This window comes from Macaca mulatta, chromosome 3, assembly GCF_049350105.2.
Source record: "Macaca mulatta isolate MMU2019108-1 chromosome 3, T2T-MMU8v2.0, whole genome shotgun sequence".
Lineage (NCBI taxonomy): Eukaryota > Metazoa > Chordata > Mammalia > Primates > Cercopithecidae > Macaca > Macaca mulatta.
The window spans coordinates 58,781,577-58,804,315 of record NC_133408.1 but is presented as its reverse complement, the minus strand read 5'-3'; the positions used below and the strand labels follow the sequence as shown (position 1 = coordinate 58,804,315).

The following is a 22,739-nucleotide window of genomic DNA, read 5'->3' as shown; positions in this document are numbered from 1 at the left end:
ATGCCATTCTCCTGCCTCAGCCTCCCGAGTAGCTGGGACTACAGGTGCTCGCCACCAGGCCCAGCTAATTTTTTGTATTTTTAGTGGAGACAGGGTTTCACTGTGTTAGCCAGGATGGTCTTGATCTCCTGACCTCGTGATCCGCCCGCGTCGGCCTCCCAGAGTGCTGGGATTACAGGTGTGAGCCACCGCACCCGGCCAGAAATTGTTACTATAGGGCTGGGCACGGTGTCTTACGCCTGTAATCCCAGCACTGTGGGAGGCTGAGGCAGGCGGAACACGAGGTCAGGAGATTGAGATGATCCTGGCTAACACAGGTGAAACCCCATCTCTACTTAAAATACAAAAAAATTAGCCAGGCGTGGTGGCAGGCACCTGTAGTCCCAGCTACTCGCGAGGCTGAGGCAGGAGAACGGCATGAACCCAGGATGCGGAGCTTGCAGTGAGCAGAGATCGTGCCACTGCACTCCAGCCTGGGCGACAGAGCGAGACTCTGTCTCAAAAAAAACCCAAAATTGATGTTATAGTGGTTTCTTTTTTCTTTCTTTCTTTTTTTTTTTTTTGAGACAGAGTCTGGCTCTGTCGCCTAGGCTGGAGTGCAGTAGCACAATCTCAGCTCACAGCAGCCTCTGCCTCAGCCTCTTGAGTAGCTGGGACTTCAGGCGTGTGCCACCATGCCTGGCTAATTTTTTTTTTTTTTGTATTTTTAGTAGAGACAGGGTTTCACCATGTTGGCCAGGCTGGTCTCGAAGTCCTGACCTCAAGTGATCCACCCACTTCAGCCTCCCAGAGTGCTGGGATTATAGGCAAGAGTCACTGCTCCTGGCCATAATAGTGGTTTCTGATCAAAGATTTGATGCCCAGCTTTTCATAGAGAACATCACAAAATTCCAGCTCCAACTAATTTTGGGTTAGAGGCATAATTTCTCACAACAAACGTGGGAAACCTCCTTTCATAGGAGAGTGACTAGGCTAAAGCAAAACTAAACTGGTAAAATGTACAGGAAAGGTACAGCTATTTGCCAGGCTAGTTTCTAGCCTCTTATATATATCTGTTACTTCTTGAGACCAAATCTAGCTCTCCATTCTTAATCTCTCCCGGATGAAATCTTCAGAGACTTTCAGAAAGTGTGCAAATATGCATCCTGCTCATTTTTGTAAGTAAAGCATAATGGCTACATGGATTTACAGTTTTCTTCTGTCATTCTAATTAGATCTGAGATGGTCATGATGGGATAATTCTGGAGAAAATACAGTTAAAAAGCTGGGTATATTTTTAAAATCTATATGCTAATAAAAACTTTATAAATAATAGCACATGGTCTTAACTTTACTTCATTTGCACCATAATTGTTGCATACCTGGCTGTTTGTTCATGCCAAGCCTAATAGTGACTGGGACGTACCATGGTATACAGTCAGACCTGGGTTCCAGCTTGGTGAATAATTTGCCATGTAGCAATATATTAAGGAAGTTATTTATCCCTTTTGGGCCTCAGTTTCCTTATGTGTAAAATTCTAGAACTGAAATGTTCCTTTAACCTTATGATTTGTTGCAGCAAGTGTAAGGGATTGCAAAAAAGATTTTGATTCATTCATCAACGAGAGTGTGAAGTGATGATAGAGGCAGATGAAATAGATGATCAATAAAGAGAGTGGATTAGAAGAGCAAGAGTCAAAGGGAAAAAACAGGTGAACTTTGTATTTTTAGTTTTTTTAAAATGTAGTCAAACCTTATTATAACACTGGAACCAGAAGGAAAAACTAATGTTCTAATCCTAGGAAAGCATTAGCTATCTGGGGTTTTATTGAGAAAGTTTTAGCAGGATCAGTCAATGCACATTTATTGAGTGCTTAATATGCTTGTAGTATGTTGTTATATACTATGGAGAAACTGAAAAAGATAAGATATAGTCAATACATCCCAAGAACTCACAACTAATTACACTTATAGAATCTAATTACAGCCATAATTACCTTATTGGCAATCTAAAATTCATTAATTCATTCAGAAGTCTCTAGTTTCAGGGAGCTCACAGTCTACTGGAAAAACAAAGTAACCATGTAGTGTGAGACATGATATGATAGGGTGTGTACGAGGGCACTAGGAAGTACACCTGTGTCGTATGTGGTAGAGAGCTGTCAGGAAAGCTGTGCAGGAGAGATGGCATTAAAGTGGTGGAATGTTGAAGGATGAGTGAGAGTCATCAGGCAGAGAGACATGCAAAAGCTGCAGTGCATGTGGAGGCTCAAACAAGGAGGGGATGCTTCAGTTGGATGACGGTGGCACTGAGTGAGTGTGTGGGGAGTGTGGGGGTGGTGGGTGGTGAAACAGGCTGGGGAGCAGACAAGGGCTGGGTCAGGAAGGGCCTTGTACTAACATTATGATGAGGATTTTAAATTTTTTTTGGAAAAAGTAGAAAGTTGTGGAAGAGTTTTAAGCAAGGGAACATCATAAGTATATTTGCATTTTTGAAAGATGGTTCCTGGCTGGGAGCGGTGGCTCACACCTGTAATCCCGATGTTTTGGGAGGCCGAGGCGGGTAGATCACCTGAGGTTGGGAATTTAAGACCAGACTGGCCAACATGGTGAAGCCCTGTCACTACTAAAAAATACAAAAATTAGCCGGGCGTGGTGACACATGCCTGTAATCCCAGCTACTTGAGAGGCTGAGGCAGGAGAATTGCTTGAACCTGGGAGGTGGATGTTGTAGTGAGCCGAGATTGTGCCACTGTACTGCAACCTGGGCAATAGAGTGAGACTCCATCTTAAAAAAAAAAAAAGAAAGATAATTCCTGAGACAAGACAAGTTAGTGATTGAACTAATTGAAGGAACTGAGTTCTGAGTCAGAACTCAGACCATTTAGGAGGCTATAGAGTTCATATGAGAAAGGAAGAGGGTGAGGATTAAACTGATTTTTTTTTTTTTTCCTAATTATCAGCAGGGAAAAAATGGAGGGAAATCAAGTAAAGGGAGATGAAAGAGGAAGAATTGACAGGACTTTACCAGTTACTGATGGAGAGGTTAAGGGAGAAACTACATAAAAGTTCCCTGGTTTTGAGCTTGAGAATCAGAGAGAAAGTGGTTCATTGACCAATGGAGGAAAGGGAAGAGTAGAAGAGATTTACTAGGGAAGGTAGGTTCCATTCAGTGTTTGTTGAATGTGACATGCCGGTGAACATCCAGATAGAGTTGTCCCTTAGCCTTTAAATGATCAAGTCTGAGATAGGGATAGAAGTCTTGGTTGCAAATCAATTTGAGTCATTACAGTGTGAGTGGGAGCTGACTGCAGATGAAGCAGGGTAAGTGTAGGAGTGTGAGTGAGGGAATGCAGTGCTGTAAATTAATCTTTGGTCACCGCTTTGTGATGTTGCTTTTGAAACATAAGTTTGAATACAGAGTTGACTTTTTAAAATCTGGGGTTTTCTATTTTGTGTCATTGATTACTGTTAGTGTTCTAACAGTTAATATCTGTAGGACTCTTTCTTTCCAAAGACTTGGAAAAACTGTTTTTCCTCTCTGCTATGAATTTTGTAATCATTTTGTTGATTGCAGAATATCTTGTTGAGGCAGTGATTGAAATTGCAAAGTTTTTTTCTTCGCTCCCAGATTACTTTCTTTCTGTTTATTCATAGTTCCTTGTTTCATTTTTGTTGTTTATTTGTTGACTGTTTGCTTTATTTCAGATGACTTTGTAGGTATTTTAAGGAGATTTAAGAAAGGTTTCACTAGTTGCCTGTTCGTCTATAAATTCCTTGCTTAGGCCGGGTGTGGTGGCTCATGCCTGTAAATCCTGCACTTTGGGAGGCTGAGGCGGGCTAATCACGAGGTCAGGAGATCGAGATCATCCTGGCTAACACGGTAAAACCCTGTCTCTACTAAAAATACAAAAAATTAACCGGGTGTGGTGGTGGGCGCCTATAGTCCCAGCTACTTGGGAGGCTGAGGCAGGAGAATGGCGTGAAACCAGGAGGCGGAACTTGCAGCGAGCCGAGATCCTGCCACTGCACTCCAGCCTAGGTGACAGAGCAAGTCTCAAAAAAAAAAAAAAAAAAAAAAAAATTCCTTGCTTTGTATTTTATCTGTTCATGTACCTGCTGCATATTAAATGATGAATGGGTTTTAATTTTTGCTTTAAAGGAACTTAAGTAGTCTGGTGAGGTAAACTAACCACACAATACAGTGGTGTGTGTGCAAACTGATGTGTTTTTAACCAAGCACTTTGAGGTTACAGAAGAGGGAACAATTGATTTTTGTGCGGAAAAGATGGAAAAAGGCAGTCAGGGACAGGTTGACTGAGGAGATATGTGTAAAAGAGAGAAAGCGGCATGGTCCTGGAGGTGGTACCATGAGCAGAGGCCGGGTGTGGAGGGGCCTGATGTCAATGGGGAATGGTTCTCAGGGGGTCAGGCTGCATGGGAGGAGTGCTGGGAGGTGAAGGCAAAGGTGGAGGATGAGCAGGAGACAGTGAAGGAAGGGTGTCCTGGGCCCCTGTTCTTTAAAAGCCCCTTCACATGTTTCCACGTGATTGCCCCAGCAGCGCTGTGAGAGAGAACTTGCAGGTGTCCCTTTTTCTTTTGCATTTTGTCCCCAGTCTGTCTTCTTCCTTTCGTAATTTCTACTCTAATTACTTGTGAAGAAGGGTTTGATTATCATTATCTCTATTTTATGGATGAGAGAACTGATGCTCAGTGATTTATCTAATGCCATGTGACTCAGAAAAAAACTGATTCCAGACTAGAGCCCAGGTCTTCTGACTCTAATGCACCAGGCTTCTTTTACATTAATTCAGTGCCATCTTCTCTTCTACTTTTTCTATTCAGTTACTTTTCATTCTAAAGGTTATGAGGGGCTGGGTGTGGTGGTTCATGTTTGTAATTCCAGCACTTTGAGAGGCTGAGGTAGGAGGATCACTTGAGGCCAGAGGTTCGAGACCAGCCTGGGTATCGTAAGGAGGCTCTGTCTCTACAAAAAAGAAAGAAACAAACAAACAAAAAATTAGCCAGGCATGGTTGCATGCCCCTGTAGTCCTAGCTACTTAGGAGGCTGAGATGGGAGGATCACTTGAGCCCAGGAGTTGGAGGCTGCAGTGAGCTATGTGCCATTGCACTCTAGCCTGGGTGACAGAGTGAGACCCTGTCTCAAAAAAAAAAAAAAAAAAAAGTTACAAGGTTGATAGAAAAATGGCAAAAACTTGAGTTACCAAATAAGAGTATAAAATTTGAACAAATTTGCTTTCTTTGTTCCTCATGGTGGGTGCTCTAAACGGATTGTAAACATGAGCTTGATGAATCTAGAAGAGAAATAGTTTAGCTAACAATGACTTTCTGATTTATAGGTCTGAGAAGTTTGGAACTTGGTAACTTAAATTTTTTATTTTGTTTTGTTTCATTTTAACTCTTTATTATGAAAAATTTCAAACATATCCAAAATAGAGACAGCTATATGAGCCCTCAAGTACCCATCACCCAACTTCAACAATAAGCCCATAGCAGTCTAATTTCATATATACCCTCCACACATGTTTGGTCTCAGATATTTCTGAAGTAAAACCGAGACGTCATTTCATTTAACTTGAACCTTCACAGATGTTATGCTTTAGTTTAACCTGTGCTCCTATCTCCATTTGTGTTCTAGGCATTAGGTCCAGTTCTTGGTATAGTTTTTTTGAAGTTTACTGCTCCTTTAAGAAGTGAGTGTCAGCTGACTTTCAAAGATTGTCAGTTGTGTGTACCATATTCTTCTTGCCATTTGCTACTCGTTAGTGGGTCTAGTGCCAGCCCCTAACGTGCAGCTAGGAAAAGATGTTCCCATGTTGGTGCTCTGACCATGAGCTGACATAAGAATGGATCTTGCAACAATGGTTTCATTTAGGTCAGATTTGAAGTTTCTACTGCATGGCAAAGCTGTCATTCAAAATCTGTCTCTGTGCATTTATTCATTGGCAAGTTCAAGCATGTGATAAAATTATTTTTCCTTTTGCTAACAGGCTAGAAGTAAATGGAGAAACCAGATACAGACTGGACTTTAGTCAGCAGGCACAGTGGTATTGGCTGTTGCTGTTTGCCACGTTGGTTGGCATCATGAATGGGCATGAGAGGCAAGGAACTAGTGATTAACAAAGGAAAGACAGTTTTTAGGGGTGTTGTTACATTCCTGTAATTTATCTTTTGCTAGAATATGTTCCCAGCATCTCTTTGGACCTAGAATATGGCCATGTTCCTGATTATAACAGCAGGGAGTGGTGAACGTGCTCTCGAGTGTGTGTACCTGGGCCTATGTGTGTGCACTGGGTGTTGGGCATGGCCTTGCTGGCTACTGACCTCTGTATCTCTACTTTTGTTGACTGATCCTGTTTTTGGTTAGCAATCTTACTTTATAAAATTTGCAAATATGTAAGTAGAGAAATGTAATGTCAGCACTCTCTTCTCTAAGGCATTATTTCTGGGAGTCTATTTCATTTGGCCTGCTGGGAAAGAGCAGTTCTATTAATAGTGATTCCTCAGATATGTATATAGCAGTGTTTCAGTGCTTTTTCTTTCCCCTGGCGATAAAACTAAGCCTGAACATTCTGGTATTCTTTTTTTTTTTTTTTTTTTTGAGATGGAGTTTCACTCTTGTTGCCCAGGCTGGGGTGCAGTGGTGCGATCTTGGCTCACCACAACCTCCACCTCCTGGGTTCAAGCAATTCTCAAGCCTCAGCTTCCTGAGTAGCTGGGATTACAAGCATGTGCCCCCATGCCTGGCTAATTTTGTATTTTTAGTAGAGACGAGGTTTCGCCATGTTGGCCAGGCTGATCTCGAACTCCTGACCTCAGGTGATCCGTCCCCGCCTCGGCCTCCCAAAGTGCTGGGATTACAGGCGTGAGCCACCGCACCTGGCCCATTCTGGTATTCTTTTTAGATCAGCCTTAGCTCTGTAAATGTCCTAGTTGAGAAAATGTTGATCTGCTTGTCTGAAAATACAGCAAAGTGGAGTTTAAAAGTAATGGAAAGAGGGCCGGGCACAGTGGCTCATGCCTGTAATCCCAGTGCTTTGGGAGGCTGAGGTGGGTGGATCACCTGAGATCAGGAGTTCAAGGCAAGCCTGGGCAACGTGGTGAAACCTCATCTCTACTAAAAATACAAAAATCAACTGGGTGCAGTGGCACATGCCTGTAATCCCAGCTACTGGGGAGGCTGAGGCAGGAGAATCACTTGAACCCAGAAAGCGGAGTTTGCAGTGAGCCAAGATTGTGCCATTGCACTCCAGCCTGGGTGACAGAAAGAGACTCAGTCTCAATAAATAGATAAATAAATAGAAATAAAAGTAACGTATCGAGGCTGTGTGTGTGTGTGTGTGTGTGTGCATGCACATGCACACATGCATGTAAACACACATGCACACAGTGTTTTAGTATATAAGGATAATGGTCAGGCTAGCTTTTACTGTACTTCTTAAATCAAAGGACTACCTGTTTTAGAATTTGAGAAGAATTAGTATGAAGGTGTGAGTGGAGCCTCAAACACTATAGTGTCTCTTATCTAGAAAAAGGTACTTCCCAGTTAGGTTAGGTACCTGTTTTTTTGTAGGCTCAGTATACACTGTGAGCTGGTGCTCTGCTAAGTATGCTCTGGTAGAGGACGGGACATAGACAAAGTCTCTGGGCTTCAGGCATGCAACATCTTTTGGAGTAAAATAAATATGGCACAATGAATAGTGACCTTTGAAGAATAGGTAAGATTTAGAGAAGTCATGAGGAGAATGTGCTACTTGGGCCTCAGTTTGTACATCTATAAAATGAGAGCATTATACGTAGATGATCTAAAGACCCCTCTTAGGACTGATTCTGGAAGTTAAGAAACCTCCAGAAAGAGAAAATTAGGCTTCACAAGCTTAGTGAAAAATAATGAGAATGTTTTTGGAGAAGCCAAAATCCCTTTCTTTTCCCTTTTTAGTATCCCTCACAAGGCCTTTGATCATTTACTTGTATTCAGATATCTTGAAGGACTATGGAACGTACCCTCCCACTATTAATTAACATACGTTTAGCTAATGCCTTTTAATGTTTAAAATACAGCAGAAATTAAAACTTGAAGAAAATCACTCAAATTTGTGTCAGTTGACAACTAACAAGTATGCTTGAGTATATGGCAAGGTGTTCTTTGCCCTAAATTATCCCTTAGTAAAGAGGGAGTTGCTTTCATTTGAGTCCTTATGAAACCTCTGAAGGTGAGGGGTGCCTTCTCAATTGCTTTACTTTGAACAACAAACTACTGTTTTGGGATGATAAGCTATTATCATCAATTAGTGCTACTTTTTGGATGCCTGTAGGGATCTCCTGACAGGAGCAGTGGAAAAAGAGGCAGAGAAATTTAACATAGTTTGCTGTTGAATGCCTTAAAATAAGCCTTTTTTTTTTTTTTTTTAGATGGAGTCTCATTCTGTCGCCCAGGCTGGAGTGCAGTGGTGCAATCTCAGCTCCTGCAACCTCTGCCTCCTGGGTTCAAGCAGTTATCTGCCTCAGCCTCCCGAGTAGCTGGGATTACAGGAACCCACCACTATGCCTGGCTAATTTTTGTATTTTTAGTAGAGATGGGGTTTCACCATCTTGGCCGGGCTGGTCTTGAACTCCTGACCTTGTGATCCACCCGCCTCAGCCTCCCAGAGTGCTGGGATTATAGGCGTGAGCCACTGCGCCCAGCCCAAAATAAGACTTTAAGTGACCATTTGGAAAACAAATATCAGGCTTTGAGCAGAGGAATGGAACAATCTTTTTAATTAATTAAGTTAGTGTTTAGAGCTGGGGTTTGGCTCTGTTGCTCAGACTGGAGGGCAGTGGTGCAATCATGGCTCACTGCGGTGTCAACCTCCTGGATATCAGCAATCTTCCCACCTCAGCTTCCCCAGTCCTTTTTTTTGTTTGTTTGTTTGTTTGTTTTTGTTTTGTTTTTTGTTTTTTGTTTTTGTTTTTGTTTTTTGAGACGGAGTCTCGCTCTGTCGCCCAGGCTGGAGTGCAGTGGCGCGATCTCGGCTCACTGCAAGCTCCGCCTCCTGGGTTTATGCCATTCTCCTGCCTCAGCCTCCTGAGTAGCTGGGACTACAGGCGCCCGCCACCGCGCCCGGCTAATTTTTTGTATTTTTAGTAGAGACGGGGTTTCACCGTGGTCTCGATCTCCTGACCTTATGATCCGCCCGCCTCGGCCTCCCAAAGTGCTGGGATTACAGGCGTGAGCCACCGCGCCCGGCCAGTCCTTTTGTTTTATTAAAAAAAAAAACCCTCTGGCTGCTGAGTTGAGAATAGACTCTAGTGGGCAGCGGTAGAAGTAAGGATACCTGTCAGTAATCTTGGCGCAAGATGCTAGTAGTGGTAGTGGATGTGTTGAGAAGTAGCTGATTCTTGAAAGTAGAGCCAACAGAATTTTTTTTTTTTTTTTTTTTTTTGGTCAGATTTGTATGTTGGGTATGAGAAAGAGATGAATCAAATGTTTATTAAATCCTTTATAATCAAGCACACTTCACCCTCCTTTACCTAACAATTCCTCCTCTAAAATTTAGTTTAAGAAAACAATCATGTGTGTAAAGATGTTTGTAAATATAAGAATAGTTATCATAGTAATATATCACAGTAATGAAAATTTTAAAACATGCAAATAATAATAGAGAATCAGCCAAATAAATGCAGGTAAATCCTTTCAGTAGAGTATTATGCAGTCATTAAAATGATCTATAAGTATGTTTTTGGACAAGGAAATGCATTACGAGTATATTTCCAGGTTTAGTTTTCGTATGTATTTTGCTGGGAATTTCAGGTTTCTTCTTTTGTTTTTCAAAATTAGTTTTCAATACTGGGGGTGTTTTAATGGGAAGTCGTTAGAGGGTATCAGAAACTATTGATTGCTGCTTTAGTAATGTAGAAGCCTTTCATGTTAACTTTTGATTGGTGAATATTTTGTATCTCTACTTTTAAAAGTAGTTATCTTGTTTTCCTACAGTTGAATTGTTGCTAAGGAAATTTTATTTTCTTGTGCTCTTTCAGGGAATCAACTAAAGCAATATTTGAAAGAAGTTGAATCATTTATTACCTGTTGTATTCTGACATGTATCAGAAATTGGCAAGTTAAGTGTAATTTAAAATAGTACAAAATATTTATTTTTCCTTATGTATCATATATGTAACCCCCTAAATAAATGGAGTATACTAGAAGAATCATTCCTGTATAACTGTCGGTATAAATGGTTGAAATGAAATCAACCATATTGAATTCATAAGCTTATTGGATCCATAAGAACACTTCTCTTTCATTCACTGAATGAGTTTGGTTTGCTTTGTTCAGATTTTAAATGAATTTTTATTTAAGTGTTCATAAGATGGAAAATACAAGACTGTTTTTCTAGGATCATTTCTCTGTAAGTTGTTTGCTTCATATGTTTCTGTCACCATTGAATCTATTATCTGTTCAATCAGAAACATTAATTGGAAGAATGAGGATCACAAACTCCTGTTTTTGGTCCTCTCCTGCCATCTGTCTTCCTCCTTCCCCCATGTTTCCATTCAAATCTCTTCTGATTAAAAAAAAACATTTTTGAAATTACTACATAATAAAATAGAATTTTTTGTGCACAGTTCTGTGACTTTTGATACATATATTGAGTCATGTAGCAGTCACAATACAGAATAGTTCCATCATCTCAGTTATATCCCTTTATAGTCACACAGTTCCCTGGCATCCACTGATCTATAGTTTTGTCTTTTTGAGGATGTTTTATGAAAGGAATAATTTTGAGACTGGCTTCTTTTTTTTTTTTTTTTTTTTTTTTGAGACAGAGTCTTGCTCTGTTGCCCAGGCTGGAGTGCAGTGGCATAATCTCAGCTCACTGTAAGCTCTGCTTCCCGGGTTCATGCCATTCTCCTGCATCAGCCTCCCAAGTAGCTGGGACTGCAGGCGCCCACCACCATGCCTGGCTAATTTTTTTGTATTTTTAGTAGAGACGGGGTTTCACCGTGTTAGCCAGGATGGTCTTGATCTCCTGACCTCGTGATCTGCCTGCCTCGGCCACCCAAAGTGCTGGGATTACAGGCGTGAGCCACCGCGCCTGGCTGAGACTGGCTTCTTTCACACAGCATAATGCCTTTGAGATTCATCCAAGTTGTTGCACATATCAAGAGTTTGTTCCTTTTTATTGCTGAATACTATTCCAGCAGTGAAAATGTCACACTTTGTCCAAATTAACTCATGGGATAATTTCTAGATTTTGGTGATTATGACTAGAGCTGCTATAAACATTTATGTACAGGTTTTGGGTGAATAGGATTTCATTTACTAGGATAAATACTCAGGAATGCCATTGTTGTATGGTAAGTATATATTTACATTTATTGGAGTCTGCGAAACTCTTTTTCACAGTAGATATATCTATCATTGGGCATTCCCAGTAGCAAAATGTGGCAGTTCCAGTTGCTTTCCTCATCAGCATGGGTCAGTATATTTTAGCCATTCTAGTAAGTGTTTAGTGGTTTTTTAAAACAGTATTATTGAGATAAAATCCACATACCATAAAATTCCGTACTGTCCAGGTTTAGAATATTTTATCACTTCAAAAAGAATACCCATGCTCATTACTAGTCACTCCTTGGGAGGCCAAGGTGGGCGGATCACGAGGTCAAGAGATCGAGACCATCCTGGCCAACATTGTGAAACCCCATCTCTACTAAAAAATACAAAAATTAGCTGGGCATGGTGGCACACATCTGTAGTCCCAGCTGCTCGGGAGGCTGAAGCAGAACAATTGCTTGAATCTGGGAGGCGGAAGTTGCAGTGAGCCGAGATTGCGCCACTGCACTCCAGCCTGGGTGACAGTGCGACACTCTGTCTCAAACAAACAAACAAAAAACCTAGTCACTCCTCATCTTCCCCCACCCTCCAGCTTCAGGCAACTATTAATTTTACTGTCTACAGATTTGCCTATTCTGGACATTTGATGTAAATGGGATCATATAGTAAGTAGTCTTTCATGAGTGACTGCTATCATTAGCTGGCCACCTCGCCCAGCTAATTTTTTTTTTTTTTTGTATTTTTAGTAGAGACGGGATTTCACTGTGTTAGCCCAGATGGTCTCGATCTTCTGACCTCGTGATCTGCCTATCTCAGCCTCCCAAAGTGCTGGAATTACAGGCGTGAGCCACTGCACCTGGCCCTCACTTAACAGCTTTAAGTGATAGAAGTGGATGCAAGGTTTATCCATGTTGTAGCGTGTATTTGTTCGTTTTTGTGGCTGAATAATACTGTATTTTGTGGATATAACACATTTTGTTTATCCATTTATCAGTTCATGGACATTTTGGTTGTTTCTACTTTTTGGCTATGACTAACAATGCTGTAAACATAGGTGTACAAATTCTTATGTGGAGATGTGTTTCAGTACTCTTGGGTAGAATTTCTTGATCACATGGTAACTATTTTTGTTATTTATTTTGTTTCTTATTAAATTTTTTTTTTTTTTTGAGACAGGGACTCACTCTGTTCCCCAGGCTGGAGATCTGGTGTGATTATGGCTCACTGTAGCCTGCACCTCCTGGGCTCAAGTAACCCTCCCACCTCAGCCTCCTGAGTAGCTGGGACCACAGGCACGCACCACCATGCCTGGTTAATTTTTAAGTTATTTTTTGTAGAGATGAGGTCTCATACTGTGTTGCCCATGCTTGTCTCACACTCCTGGGCTCAAGTGATTCTCCCACTTCAGCAGTAACTCTGTGTTTAGCCTTTTGAGGAAAACTGTCAGTGTGTTTTCTAAAGTGGTTGCACCATTTTATAATCCCTTCAGCAGTGTATGAGGGTTCTAATTTAACCACATTTTATCAACATTTGTTACTGCCCACGTTGTCATCTAGTGGGTTTCACGTGGTATCTCATTGTGATTTTGATTTGTATTTTCCTAGACTGATGATGTGGAGCATCTTTTCCTGTGTTTATTGACCATTTGCATATATTCTTTGGGGAAATACGTATTCTGATTCTTTGCCCATTTTTAAATTGTTATCTTTTTATTGTTGAATTGTAATAGTTCTTTATGTGTTCTGGACACAAATCCCTTATCAGGCATATAATTGGCAGATATTTTCTCCCATTTTTTGGTTTGTCTTTGACTTTCTTGGTGGTGTCCTTTGAAGCACAAAATTTTTTAATTTTGATGGAGTCCAGTTTGTCCATTTTTGGTGGTGGTGGTTGTACTTTTGGTGTTGTGTCTAGGAAACCACTACTTAACCCAAGGCCATGAAGATTTACACCTTTGTTTTGTTCTAAGAGTTTTATAGTTTTAGCTCATATATTTAGGTCTGATTCATTTTGAATTGATTTTTAAGAACAGTATATGGTAGGTATCCAGCTTCATTCTTTTGCATGTGGATATCCAGTTGCCTGAGCACCATTTGCTGAGAAGACTCTTATTTCCTCACTGAATTGTCTTGGTACCCTTGTCAAAAATCAATTTCTCATAAACATTGTATTTCTGGATAATTCTGTTCTATTCATCTGTGTGTCCATTTTTATGCCAGTACTACATTGTCTTATGATTATAGCATTTGGTTTTGAAATTGGGAAATGAGGGTCCTCCAACTTTGTTCTTTTTTAAGATTGTTTTAGCTAGAATGAGATTTTATAAACATAAATTGGAGAAAGTAACTCCATGCTTGAAGTAGTCAAATCAGTGATACCTGATTACATCTACCATAAAATTTATATCTCTAACTTGACCCACAAGATTTATGATCTGACCTCTGTCCAGTTTGACCTTTCACCCGCTTTTCCTATTGGTCACTGCCTTGCAGCTTCATTGGCCTACTTCCTGCTGCTTCTTTTTTTTTCTGAGACAAGAGTGTCTCTCTCTCACCCAGGAAGGAGTACAGTGGGGTGATCTTGGCTCACTGCAACCTCCGTCTCCCGGATTCAAACAATTCTCCTGCCTCAGCCTCCTGAGTAGCTGGGATTACAGGCATGCACCACCACGGCTGGCTAATTTTTGTATTTTTAGTAGAGACAGAGTTTCACCATGTCGTCCAGGTTGGTCTCAAACTCTTGACCTCAGGTGATCCACCCGTTTTGGCCTCTCAAAGTGCTGGGATTACAAGCGTGGGCACCGTGCCTGGCCTACTTCCTGCTTCTTGAATGTGTTAAAATGCCCTCCCATTACATGGCTTTTGCATATCCACATACTTTTTCTTGGAATGCTCTTCTCTTCACTAATTCCTACTCATTGTTCAGGTCTTAGCCTAAATGCCGTTTTAAAAGAAAGACTGTTCTTTTTATATTTATTTATTTATGTATTTATTTATTTATTTATTTATTTATTTATTGAGACAGAGTCTCGCTCTGTCACCCAGGCTGGAGTGCAGTGGCCGGATCTCAGCTCACTGCAAGCTCCGCCTCCCGGGTTTACGCCATTCTCCTGCCTCAGCCTCCCCTGTAGCTGGGACTACAGGCGCCCACCACCTCACCCGGCTAGTTTTTTGTATTTTTAGTAGAGACGGGGTTTCACCATGTTAGCCAGGATGGTCTCGATCTCCTGACCTCGTGATCCACCTGTCTTGGCCTCCCAAAGTGCTGAGATTACAGGCTTGAGCCACCGCGCCCGGCCTCTTTTTATTTTTAAAATATTGCTTTATCTTTTCCCAGTTAGAAGAGCAATATAGAAGTCCTTTAGAGCAAGTTTGAAAAATAAAGAAAAGCATGGCTACACACACACACACACACACACACACACACACACGGAAACCATAGGACAAGCATTAAATGTTGTAGTGCCATCAGATGTCAGTTTGTTATTGGTCCTTTGCGTTTTTCGTTTTTTCTGTTTGGAAGCCTGCAGCGTTTTTCATGCTTAGAATTGCCAAGTTGTGTCCAGATTGGGTCTGTTATCATTTGTTTTGCTCAATAGACGTATAGAGCCTTACATCTATAGTGTCTGTTTACATTCGTGGAAGTTTCTTTCTTTTTTTTTTTTTTCTGATACGGAGTCTCGCTCTGTCGCCCAGGCTGGAGTGCAGTAGCAGGATCTCAGCTCACTGCAAGTTCCGCCTCCTGGGTTCACGCCATTCTCCAGCCTCAGCCTCCCGAGTAGCTGGGACTACAAGCGCCCGCCACCACGCCCGGCTAATTTTTTGTATTTTTAGTAGAGACGGAGTTTCACTGTAGCCAGGATAGTCTCGATCTCCTCCTGACCTCATGATTTGCCCGCCTCAGCCTCCCAAAGTGCTGGGACAGGTGTGAGCCTCCACGCCCAACCGAAAGTTTTCTTTTTTTGAATCTGCAATATGGTTTTACTTTTTTTTTTTTTTTTTTAAGATGGAGTCTCGCTCTGTCACCCAGGCTGGAGTGCAGTGGTCGGATCTCGGCTCACTGCAAGCTCCGCCTCCTGGGTTTACGCCATTCTCCTGCCTCAGCCTCCTGAGTAGCTGGGACCACAGGTGCCCGCCACCTCGCCCGGCTAGTTTTTTTGTATTTTTTAGTAGAGATGGGGTTTCACCGTGTTAGCCAGGATGGTCTTGATCTCCTGACCTTGTGATCTGCCCGTCTCGGCCTTCCAAAGTGCTGGGATTACAGGCTTGAGCCACCGCCCCCGGCCTGGTTTTACTTTCTTTAACCAAAATGTTATTGTATAATAGGACGACTCTTCTCTGTTTTCTACATTATTCTCTTTTGCTGTTGTTTCCTTTTCTTTCTACTTGGCTCCTTTTAAATTGAATATTAGGATAACATCTTAAGTGTGTCTTCTATTATAATGGATACAATGTTGTGCATAGACATTTTAATGCTATATTGCCACCAATTGTCTTAATACTTTTTTCTTTGCAGTTTTTTAAGCTGATATTTTAATCTCAACCTAGTCTTTGTGATTCTTTGTTGAAGCTTTATATAGTGCCTGGCGCAAAACTATGTGCTCAAACATATATTGAATGAATGATTAAATCATACACATGAATAAACAAGAACCAGTTCTTAGTTGTTGTATTCTACTGAGACTGTGGAAGTGTTTCTCTAGTAATGAATTCCTTTTTTAAAAAAAAGCTGTATTGAAGTGTAATTTATATATATAGTATGTGAACCTCCAAAATCTGAGACAGGTATCAGTTAATTTAGAAAGTTTATTTTGCCAAGGTTGGGGAACACGCCTGTGACACAGCCTCAGGAAGTCCTGACGACATGTGCCCAAGGTGGTTGAGATGCAGCTTGGTTTTATACATTTTAGGGAGACATGAGACATCAATCAGTATATGTAAGAAGTACATTGGTTCCGTTTGGAAAGGTGGGACAGCTGGAAGCAAAGGCAGGAAGACTTGAAGTGGGGAAGGGGCTTCCAGGTCACTGATAGGTGAGAGACGCACAGTTGCATGTTTTTAAGTTTCTGATTAGCCTTTCCAAAGGAGGCAATCAGATATGCATCTATCTCAGTGAGCAGAGGGATGACTTTGAATAGAATGAGAGGCAGGTTTGCCATAAGCAGTCCCCAGCTTGACTTTTCCCTTTAGCTTAGTGATTTGGGGGCCCCAATATTTATTTTCCTTTCACAAGTATGAGGGTGTAATTCAATAATTTTTTAGTAGATTTTATAGGGTTGTACAACTATGACAGCAGTTCAGTTTTAGAACAGTTCAGTCACTGCAAAAAGTTCCTTCATGTAAACTTGCACTTAAATCCCTGCTTTTTCACTCTGCTGTCTCTATAAATTTGCCTCGTCATTTAAATGTATGCTGATGTTGCTCTCATATATATGTGTATATGTATATACACACACACTTTTAGGATTGTTTATGTCTATCTAAAGTATATATAGTATAAAGTATATGTACTTTATTTAAGTATATATACTTAAAGTGTGCACACACTTTATAATTGTTTTCATTTTTAAGCATGGCTTTCTAGGAGTTGCCTTCCTGTCTGCATAGCTTAGTGATCAGTGGTCACCCAGTGCTTGGATAGTGGTTGCCTCAGACATCTTGAGCCAGTAAGGTGTTCGTCCTCTGCCAGTAGACCTCTGTGGGTAGGGAGCACATACAAAGTTTAGGCTGTTTTCGGATCTGCCCTGTCTTTTACTTTCCACCCAGTCCTTTCATGTCTCCTCTGTGCCTGCATGCCACTTCAGGGTTGGCCAACAAATGTGCCCCACCTGGACTGCAACCTTCGCCTTCTAGAGCTAGTCACCCTCTCACTCACCTCCCACCTGCTCCATCTCTTACTCACAATGCAGGTGGGCATGTGTATTCTTACCCACTCCAAACCGAGCAAACTCCCTTCCACCCCAGCAGCAAAACTGTCAGTCCTAATGTTTTGCCTTGCCCTGCTCTGCCTTGCAGAACCTCTGTACCTACTGAATGGGTAGATGAGGTGGGAGTAACCTTACACAGACTCTCATTGTTCTTACCTACCTTTTAGCAGTTTTTCAAGCATAAATGCTTCTCAGGTTGTTGTATTCTTTTTTTTTTTTTTGAGACGGAGTCTCGCTGTGTCTCCCAGGCTGGAGTGCAGTGGCGTGATCTCGGCTCACTGCAAGCTCCGCCTCCCGGGTTCACGCCATTCTCCCGCCTCAGCCTCCCAAGTAGCTGAGACTACAGGCGCCCGCCACCACGCCCGGCTAGTTTTTTGTATTTTTAGTAGAGACGGGGTTTCACCATGTTAGCCAGGATAGTCTCGATCTCCTGACCTCGTGATCCACCCGCCTCGGCCTCCCAAAGTGCTGGGATTACAGGCTTGAGCCACCGCGCCCGGCCAGGTTGTTGTATTCTTCTGGTGGATTTCCAGAGCACTGAAAGGGTTGTTTTGCCCATTTCACCCAGCTTTATCATTGGTTTTTGGGGAGAGGAATTAACTACCTTCTCACTAGGCTGTACCTGGAAGTCTTCCCTCTCAGAATGTATTTTTTAGTGTAGTTAGTCATTTCCCCAGGTATATTTAGGGTTCTCCAGAAAAACAAACCGAACCCCTGTGTTAGGGTTTTATAGAAAAACAACCAGTAGTCAGGGCAAGGCAAACTATTAGCACTGGCTGCTTTGCTAGTGGGCTGGAAGGGATCTCACTGAATTTAGAGTGGTAGATAACACTCATGCCTACTGTGTATATGGGGAGGGGTCGGGGGTAGAGAGAGAAAGAGACTGATTTTTAAGGGATTCATTTATGTGATTGTGGGGCTTTGAAGTCTGAAATTCATAGGGCAGTTGGGCAGAGATGAGTTGATGTTGCAGTCTTGTTCCCAGAGCAAATTGAGGGTCAGGCTGCTATTTCTTGTGGCCCGATAACGAGATGCAGATGAACTGGGGAGAAAGAGAGTTTTTATTTCTGTAACCGGTTACAGGGAGGCCTGGAAATTATCACCAGACCAACTTAAAATTACAAAGTTTTTCTGAGCTTATGTACCTTCTAACCTATATGTCTGCATGTAAGTGTGCATTCATCTAAAGATGTAAGTGATTAACTTATTTTAATCTGTAACTAAAGTCTGAGTCCTGAGGCGCATTTTCTGGAGCCTCAGTAAGTTTACTTAATCTAAATGGGTCTAGGTGCTGGGGTGATTACCCTTATCTTGTCTCCTGCTAAATCACGGAGATTTGGGGTGTTCCTTCAGACCTCCAATAAACTTGTTTGTGGAGGCCTGGGGAGTTTCTTCAGACCCCCAATAAAACTTGTTTAATCCTAAATGGGTCCTGTTAAGAATTCCTTCGTTATTTTGTCATGCTTTAAGGCCCAGGAAAGGCCTAGGCAAAACTCTTGGTGGGCTTTTGTTACGTTCCAGCCATTGTATAACAGCACTGGCTTTTTTTTTTTTTTTTTTTTTAGCTTTTAATATTGAACTGAACCACTCAGTCAGTACTGAAACAGTTGTTATGGAGGCCTGCGTTAGTGACCTGGCCTGCCACAGGCTTGACTCCAGATTCTGCTGGGTAGCAGGCTGGACACACAGGCAGGGTTTCCATGATGTAGTTCTTTTCCAGGAAACCTCAGTCTTTGCTCTTAAAACCTTTACCTGTTAGACGAGGCCTTCCTGTGTTACGGAGGGTAATCCACTTTACTAGAAATCTGTCGATTTAAGTGTTAATCACATGTAAAATATACCTTCACAGCCATATCTAGACTGGTGTTTGACCAAACAACTGGGCACCAAAGCCTAGCCAAGTTGACACATAAAATTAACTGCCACACTTGCCTTCTGAGGATTCAGGGTAAATTATTTTGGTATAGATGTAGTCTGGTTGCTGTCTGTTTCCCACGGTGTACCCTTGTTCTAGCTAAACTAGCAGCTCCAGCTGTTTCATATACATGCTTCTGCTTTTGCACATCCATGCCTTTGGTGGTAGTGTACCTGCAGCTTAGAGCGCTTCCTGTGTCCAGATCTTACCTGTCCTTCTGAGGATTAGATCACAGATATTTATACATACAATTTTTTTTGCAACCTATACAACAGCTCTCCTAAACTTCTTCCTGTCACCTAATTATGCTATGTTCTGTCTTGCCATTGTGCTTTTGCACACAAGTTCCTTTGGTTTAGAATATCCCTCCCTTCTCTTTTCTTTTCTTTTTTAAAGAGGCGGGGTCTCAGTATGTTGCCTGGGCTGGTCTCGAACTCTTGAGCTCAGACGATCCTCCCATCTCGGTCTCCCAAAGAGCTGTGATTACAGGTGTAAGCTGCTGCACCTGGTCCTTTACCTGCACCTGGTCCTTTACCTGATCCTACTTTCTGTAAAACTTTTACAGCTTCCTCAGGTCAATTACATGCTCCTTTTCATTATGCTCCCATTGTCCCTTTGCATAGTTCCACTGAGGCACTCATCACATTTTATTGTTATTGTTTACATATCTGTCAAAAGACTTTGTTTTCCAAGAGCAGAGGTTACTCTACTGTTTTCCTTTTCAAAGTTGGTCCTCAGTCGAGCCTGAGTATCTGGTCTGTAGTACCTAAATAAATTGTGGGATAATAAACTGAATCTCTGTTGAAGATTTGGAAGTTGTTTCATGTTTCTTCTATAATTTCTCATTGTTAGAATGTGGAGCTAATAACTGCTTGGAGATGAGGCAAGTCTGAATAGCAGAGATCAGCCTTGAGTTGGACTCCAGACATTCTTGGGCTTATTAAATATTTGGTTGACTCACTGATAGAAATAGTTTTATTTATTTTCCATTCTTTACCAGGTACATAGCTTCAGAATTACTGCATTAACAAAAGCTGTTTCCGATTATAGACATTGATTTATTTTTACTCAAATTTGTCTATACTGTATATACTGAGTAAAACAAATTTTGCTCAAATTTGTTTTAAGAATATCAGAGGATCCTTTGGGAGGCCAAGGTGGGTGGATCATGAGGTCAGGAGATGGAGACCATCCTGGCTAACACAGTGAAACCCCGTCTCTACTAAAAATACAAAAAATTAGCCGGGCATGGTAGCGGGTGCCTGTAGTCCCAGCTACTCGGGAGGCTGAGGCAGGAGAATGGCGTGAACCCGGGAGGTGGAGCTTGCAGTGAGCCAAGACCGTGCCACTGCACTCCAGCCTGGGCGACTGAGCGAGACTCCGTCTCAAAAAAAAAAAAAAAAGAATATCAGAGAATCCAAGACTGTTTCAGCTTTTTTCTACCTAAAATGCAGTGGTGATAACTGGTGACTGATTTGTAAGCAATCTCAATGTAATGATAAAATAACGTTTTCCTTTCTCTACTAGACGTTGGTTATCTTTCTGAAGTAGACTCTCCATGGCCTGAACATTTTCCGAAAATCATTTTGAGCAAAATATCTGTTTAATAACAAGATAACCACATCAAGATGGTTGGAAAGCTGAAGCAGAACTTACTATTGGCATGTCTGGTGATTAGTTCTGTGACTGTGTTTTACTTGGGCCAGCATGCCATGGAATGCCATCACCGGATAGAGGAACGTAGCCAGCCAGTCAAATTGGAGAGCACAAGGACCACTGTGAGAACTGGCCTGGACCTCAAAGCCAACAAAACCTTTGCCTATCACAAAGATATGCCTTTAATATTTATTGGAGGTGTGCCTCGGAGTGGAACCACACTCATGAGGGCCATGCTGGATGCACATCCTGACATTCGCTGTGGAGAGGAAACCAGGGTCATTCCCCGAATCCTGGCCCTGAAGCAGATGTGGTCACGGTCAAGTAAAGAGAAGATCCGCCTGGATGAGGCTGGTGTTACTGATGAAGTGCTGGATTCTGCCATGCAAGCCTTCTTACTAGAAATCATTGTTAAGCATGGGGAGCCAGCCCCTTATTTATGTAATAAAGATCCTTTTGCCCTGAAATCTTTAACTTACCTTGCTAGGTTATTCCCCAATGCCAAATTTCTCCTGATGGTCCGAGATGGCCGGGCATCAGTACATTCGATGATTTCTCGAAAAGTTACTATAGCTGGATTTGACCTGAACAGCTATAGGGACTGTTTGACCAAGTGGAATCGTGCTATAGAGACCATGTATAACCAGTGTATGGAGGTTGGTTATAAAAAGTGCATGTTGGTTCACTATGAACAACTTGTCTTACATCCTGAACGATGGATGAGAACACTCTTAAAGTTCCTTCAGATTCCATGGAACCATTCGGTATTGCACCATGAAGAGATGATTGGGAAAGCTGGGGGAGTGTCTCTGTCAAAGTGAGTAGAAGACACGTTTTTTATTTTGACTCTATATTTAGCTAATAATCTATATGTATGTATGTATGTGTTTTATGTATATATGTGTGTATGTACCTGTGTGTGTATATATAGAAACTGAAGACCTTTTCTGGAACAGATACAGATTCACTGATGAGGTTTCTTTTTTTGTTAATTCTTTACTAGTTTATTATGGATTTTCACTTATTTATACTTCATTTTTTCATTTATATATTGTGGCCCTCTTATTTGTTTGATGGATACAAACCCAACTTACAGGCGGTGAAAAGCCTTCTTCAAGGCCTCAGACCTTAATGTTCATCATTCAGTTTTAGTGCCTTCTGATTTCTAATTTCTAGATATTGTTGTTAATGAGGATAGTCGGCTTTTTTGTGGATAAAGGTTAAAATCAGGAAGTGCGTATATCATGTTAATGAGCACATAGTGAATTATAAGCATTTTGAAATTTTTAGTGGTAGAGAAAAATAAAAGCATCATCTAATCTAATCTCTTCATTTTATGGACAAGTAGACTGAGTCACAGTAAGATTAAAACAATTTGTTCAGATTTAGATGACAAGACCAGAATTCGAATATGTGTGCCCTGGTCTCCATGAGGTCGTGCTTTTCTCCATGGCATTTTACTACGTGTCGTGCTTCCTTTGTCATCTGAAGGATATAACCTCTCTTATTTTTTACAAAAGGCTAGAGGATCTCCAAAATTTGGAAGCCTAATCCATACAAGAAGTTCCTTGGATTCAAAACTTCTCAAATGATGATTTTTAGCATTTTGCTGCTTTTCTTATGAAGTGACAACTGGTATACCCTCCCACCTGTCTTGATGACTTATATACCTGGAATGAGGATATAAAAATGGAAACTACTATTAAATTCAGGTGGCATCTCTTCATGAAGAAAAGTTGGCTATAACTATATTTTTGTTTTTTTTCATTTATCAAAGTAATATATAACCCCTGTAAAAAAGAAAAAACAGTATACTTTCCTTGTGTGCCCTTCTTACTTTCACCAAGGAATATCTCCTTAATTTTTTTTTTTTTTTGCTGTATAGAACTTGTATAGTAAATAGATTTCTTATGTAGATAATCTCA

The 22,739-nt window shown here is 41.3% G+C and overlaps 1 protein-coding gene across 3 annotated transcripts in view; it reads left to right on the top strand.

Annotated features, from left to right (window-relative positions):
* The window catches only part of TPST1 (tyrosylprotein sulfotransferase 1), a 147,213-nt gene that overhangs the window by 11,622 nt on the left and 112,852 nt on the right, over positions 1-22,739 (top strand). For all 3 annotated transcript variants that reach the window (NM_001257855.1, XM_077994695.1, XM_015133366.3), the window contains 1 exon segment: positions 20,686-21,631. In NM_001257855.1, coding sequence (NP_001244784.1) covers positions 20,787-21,631 — 845 coding nt within the window. In that variant the 5' untranslated portion in view covers positions 20,686-20,786.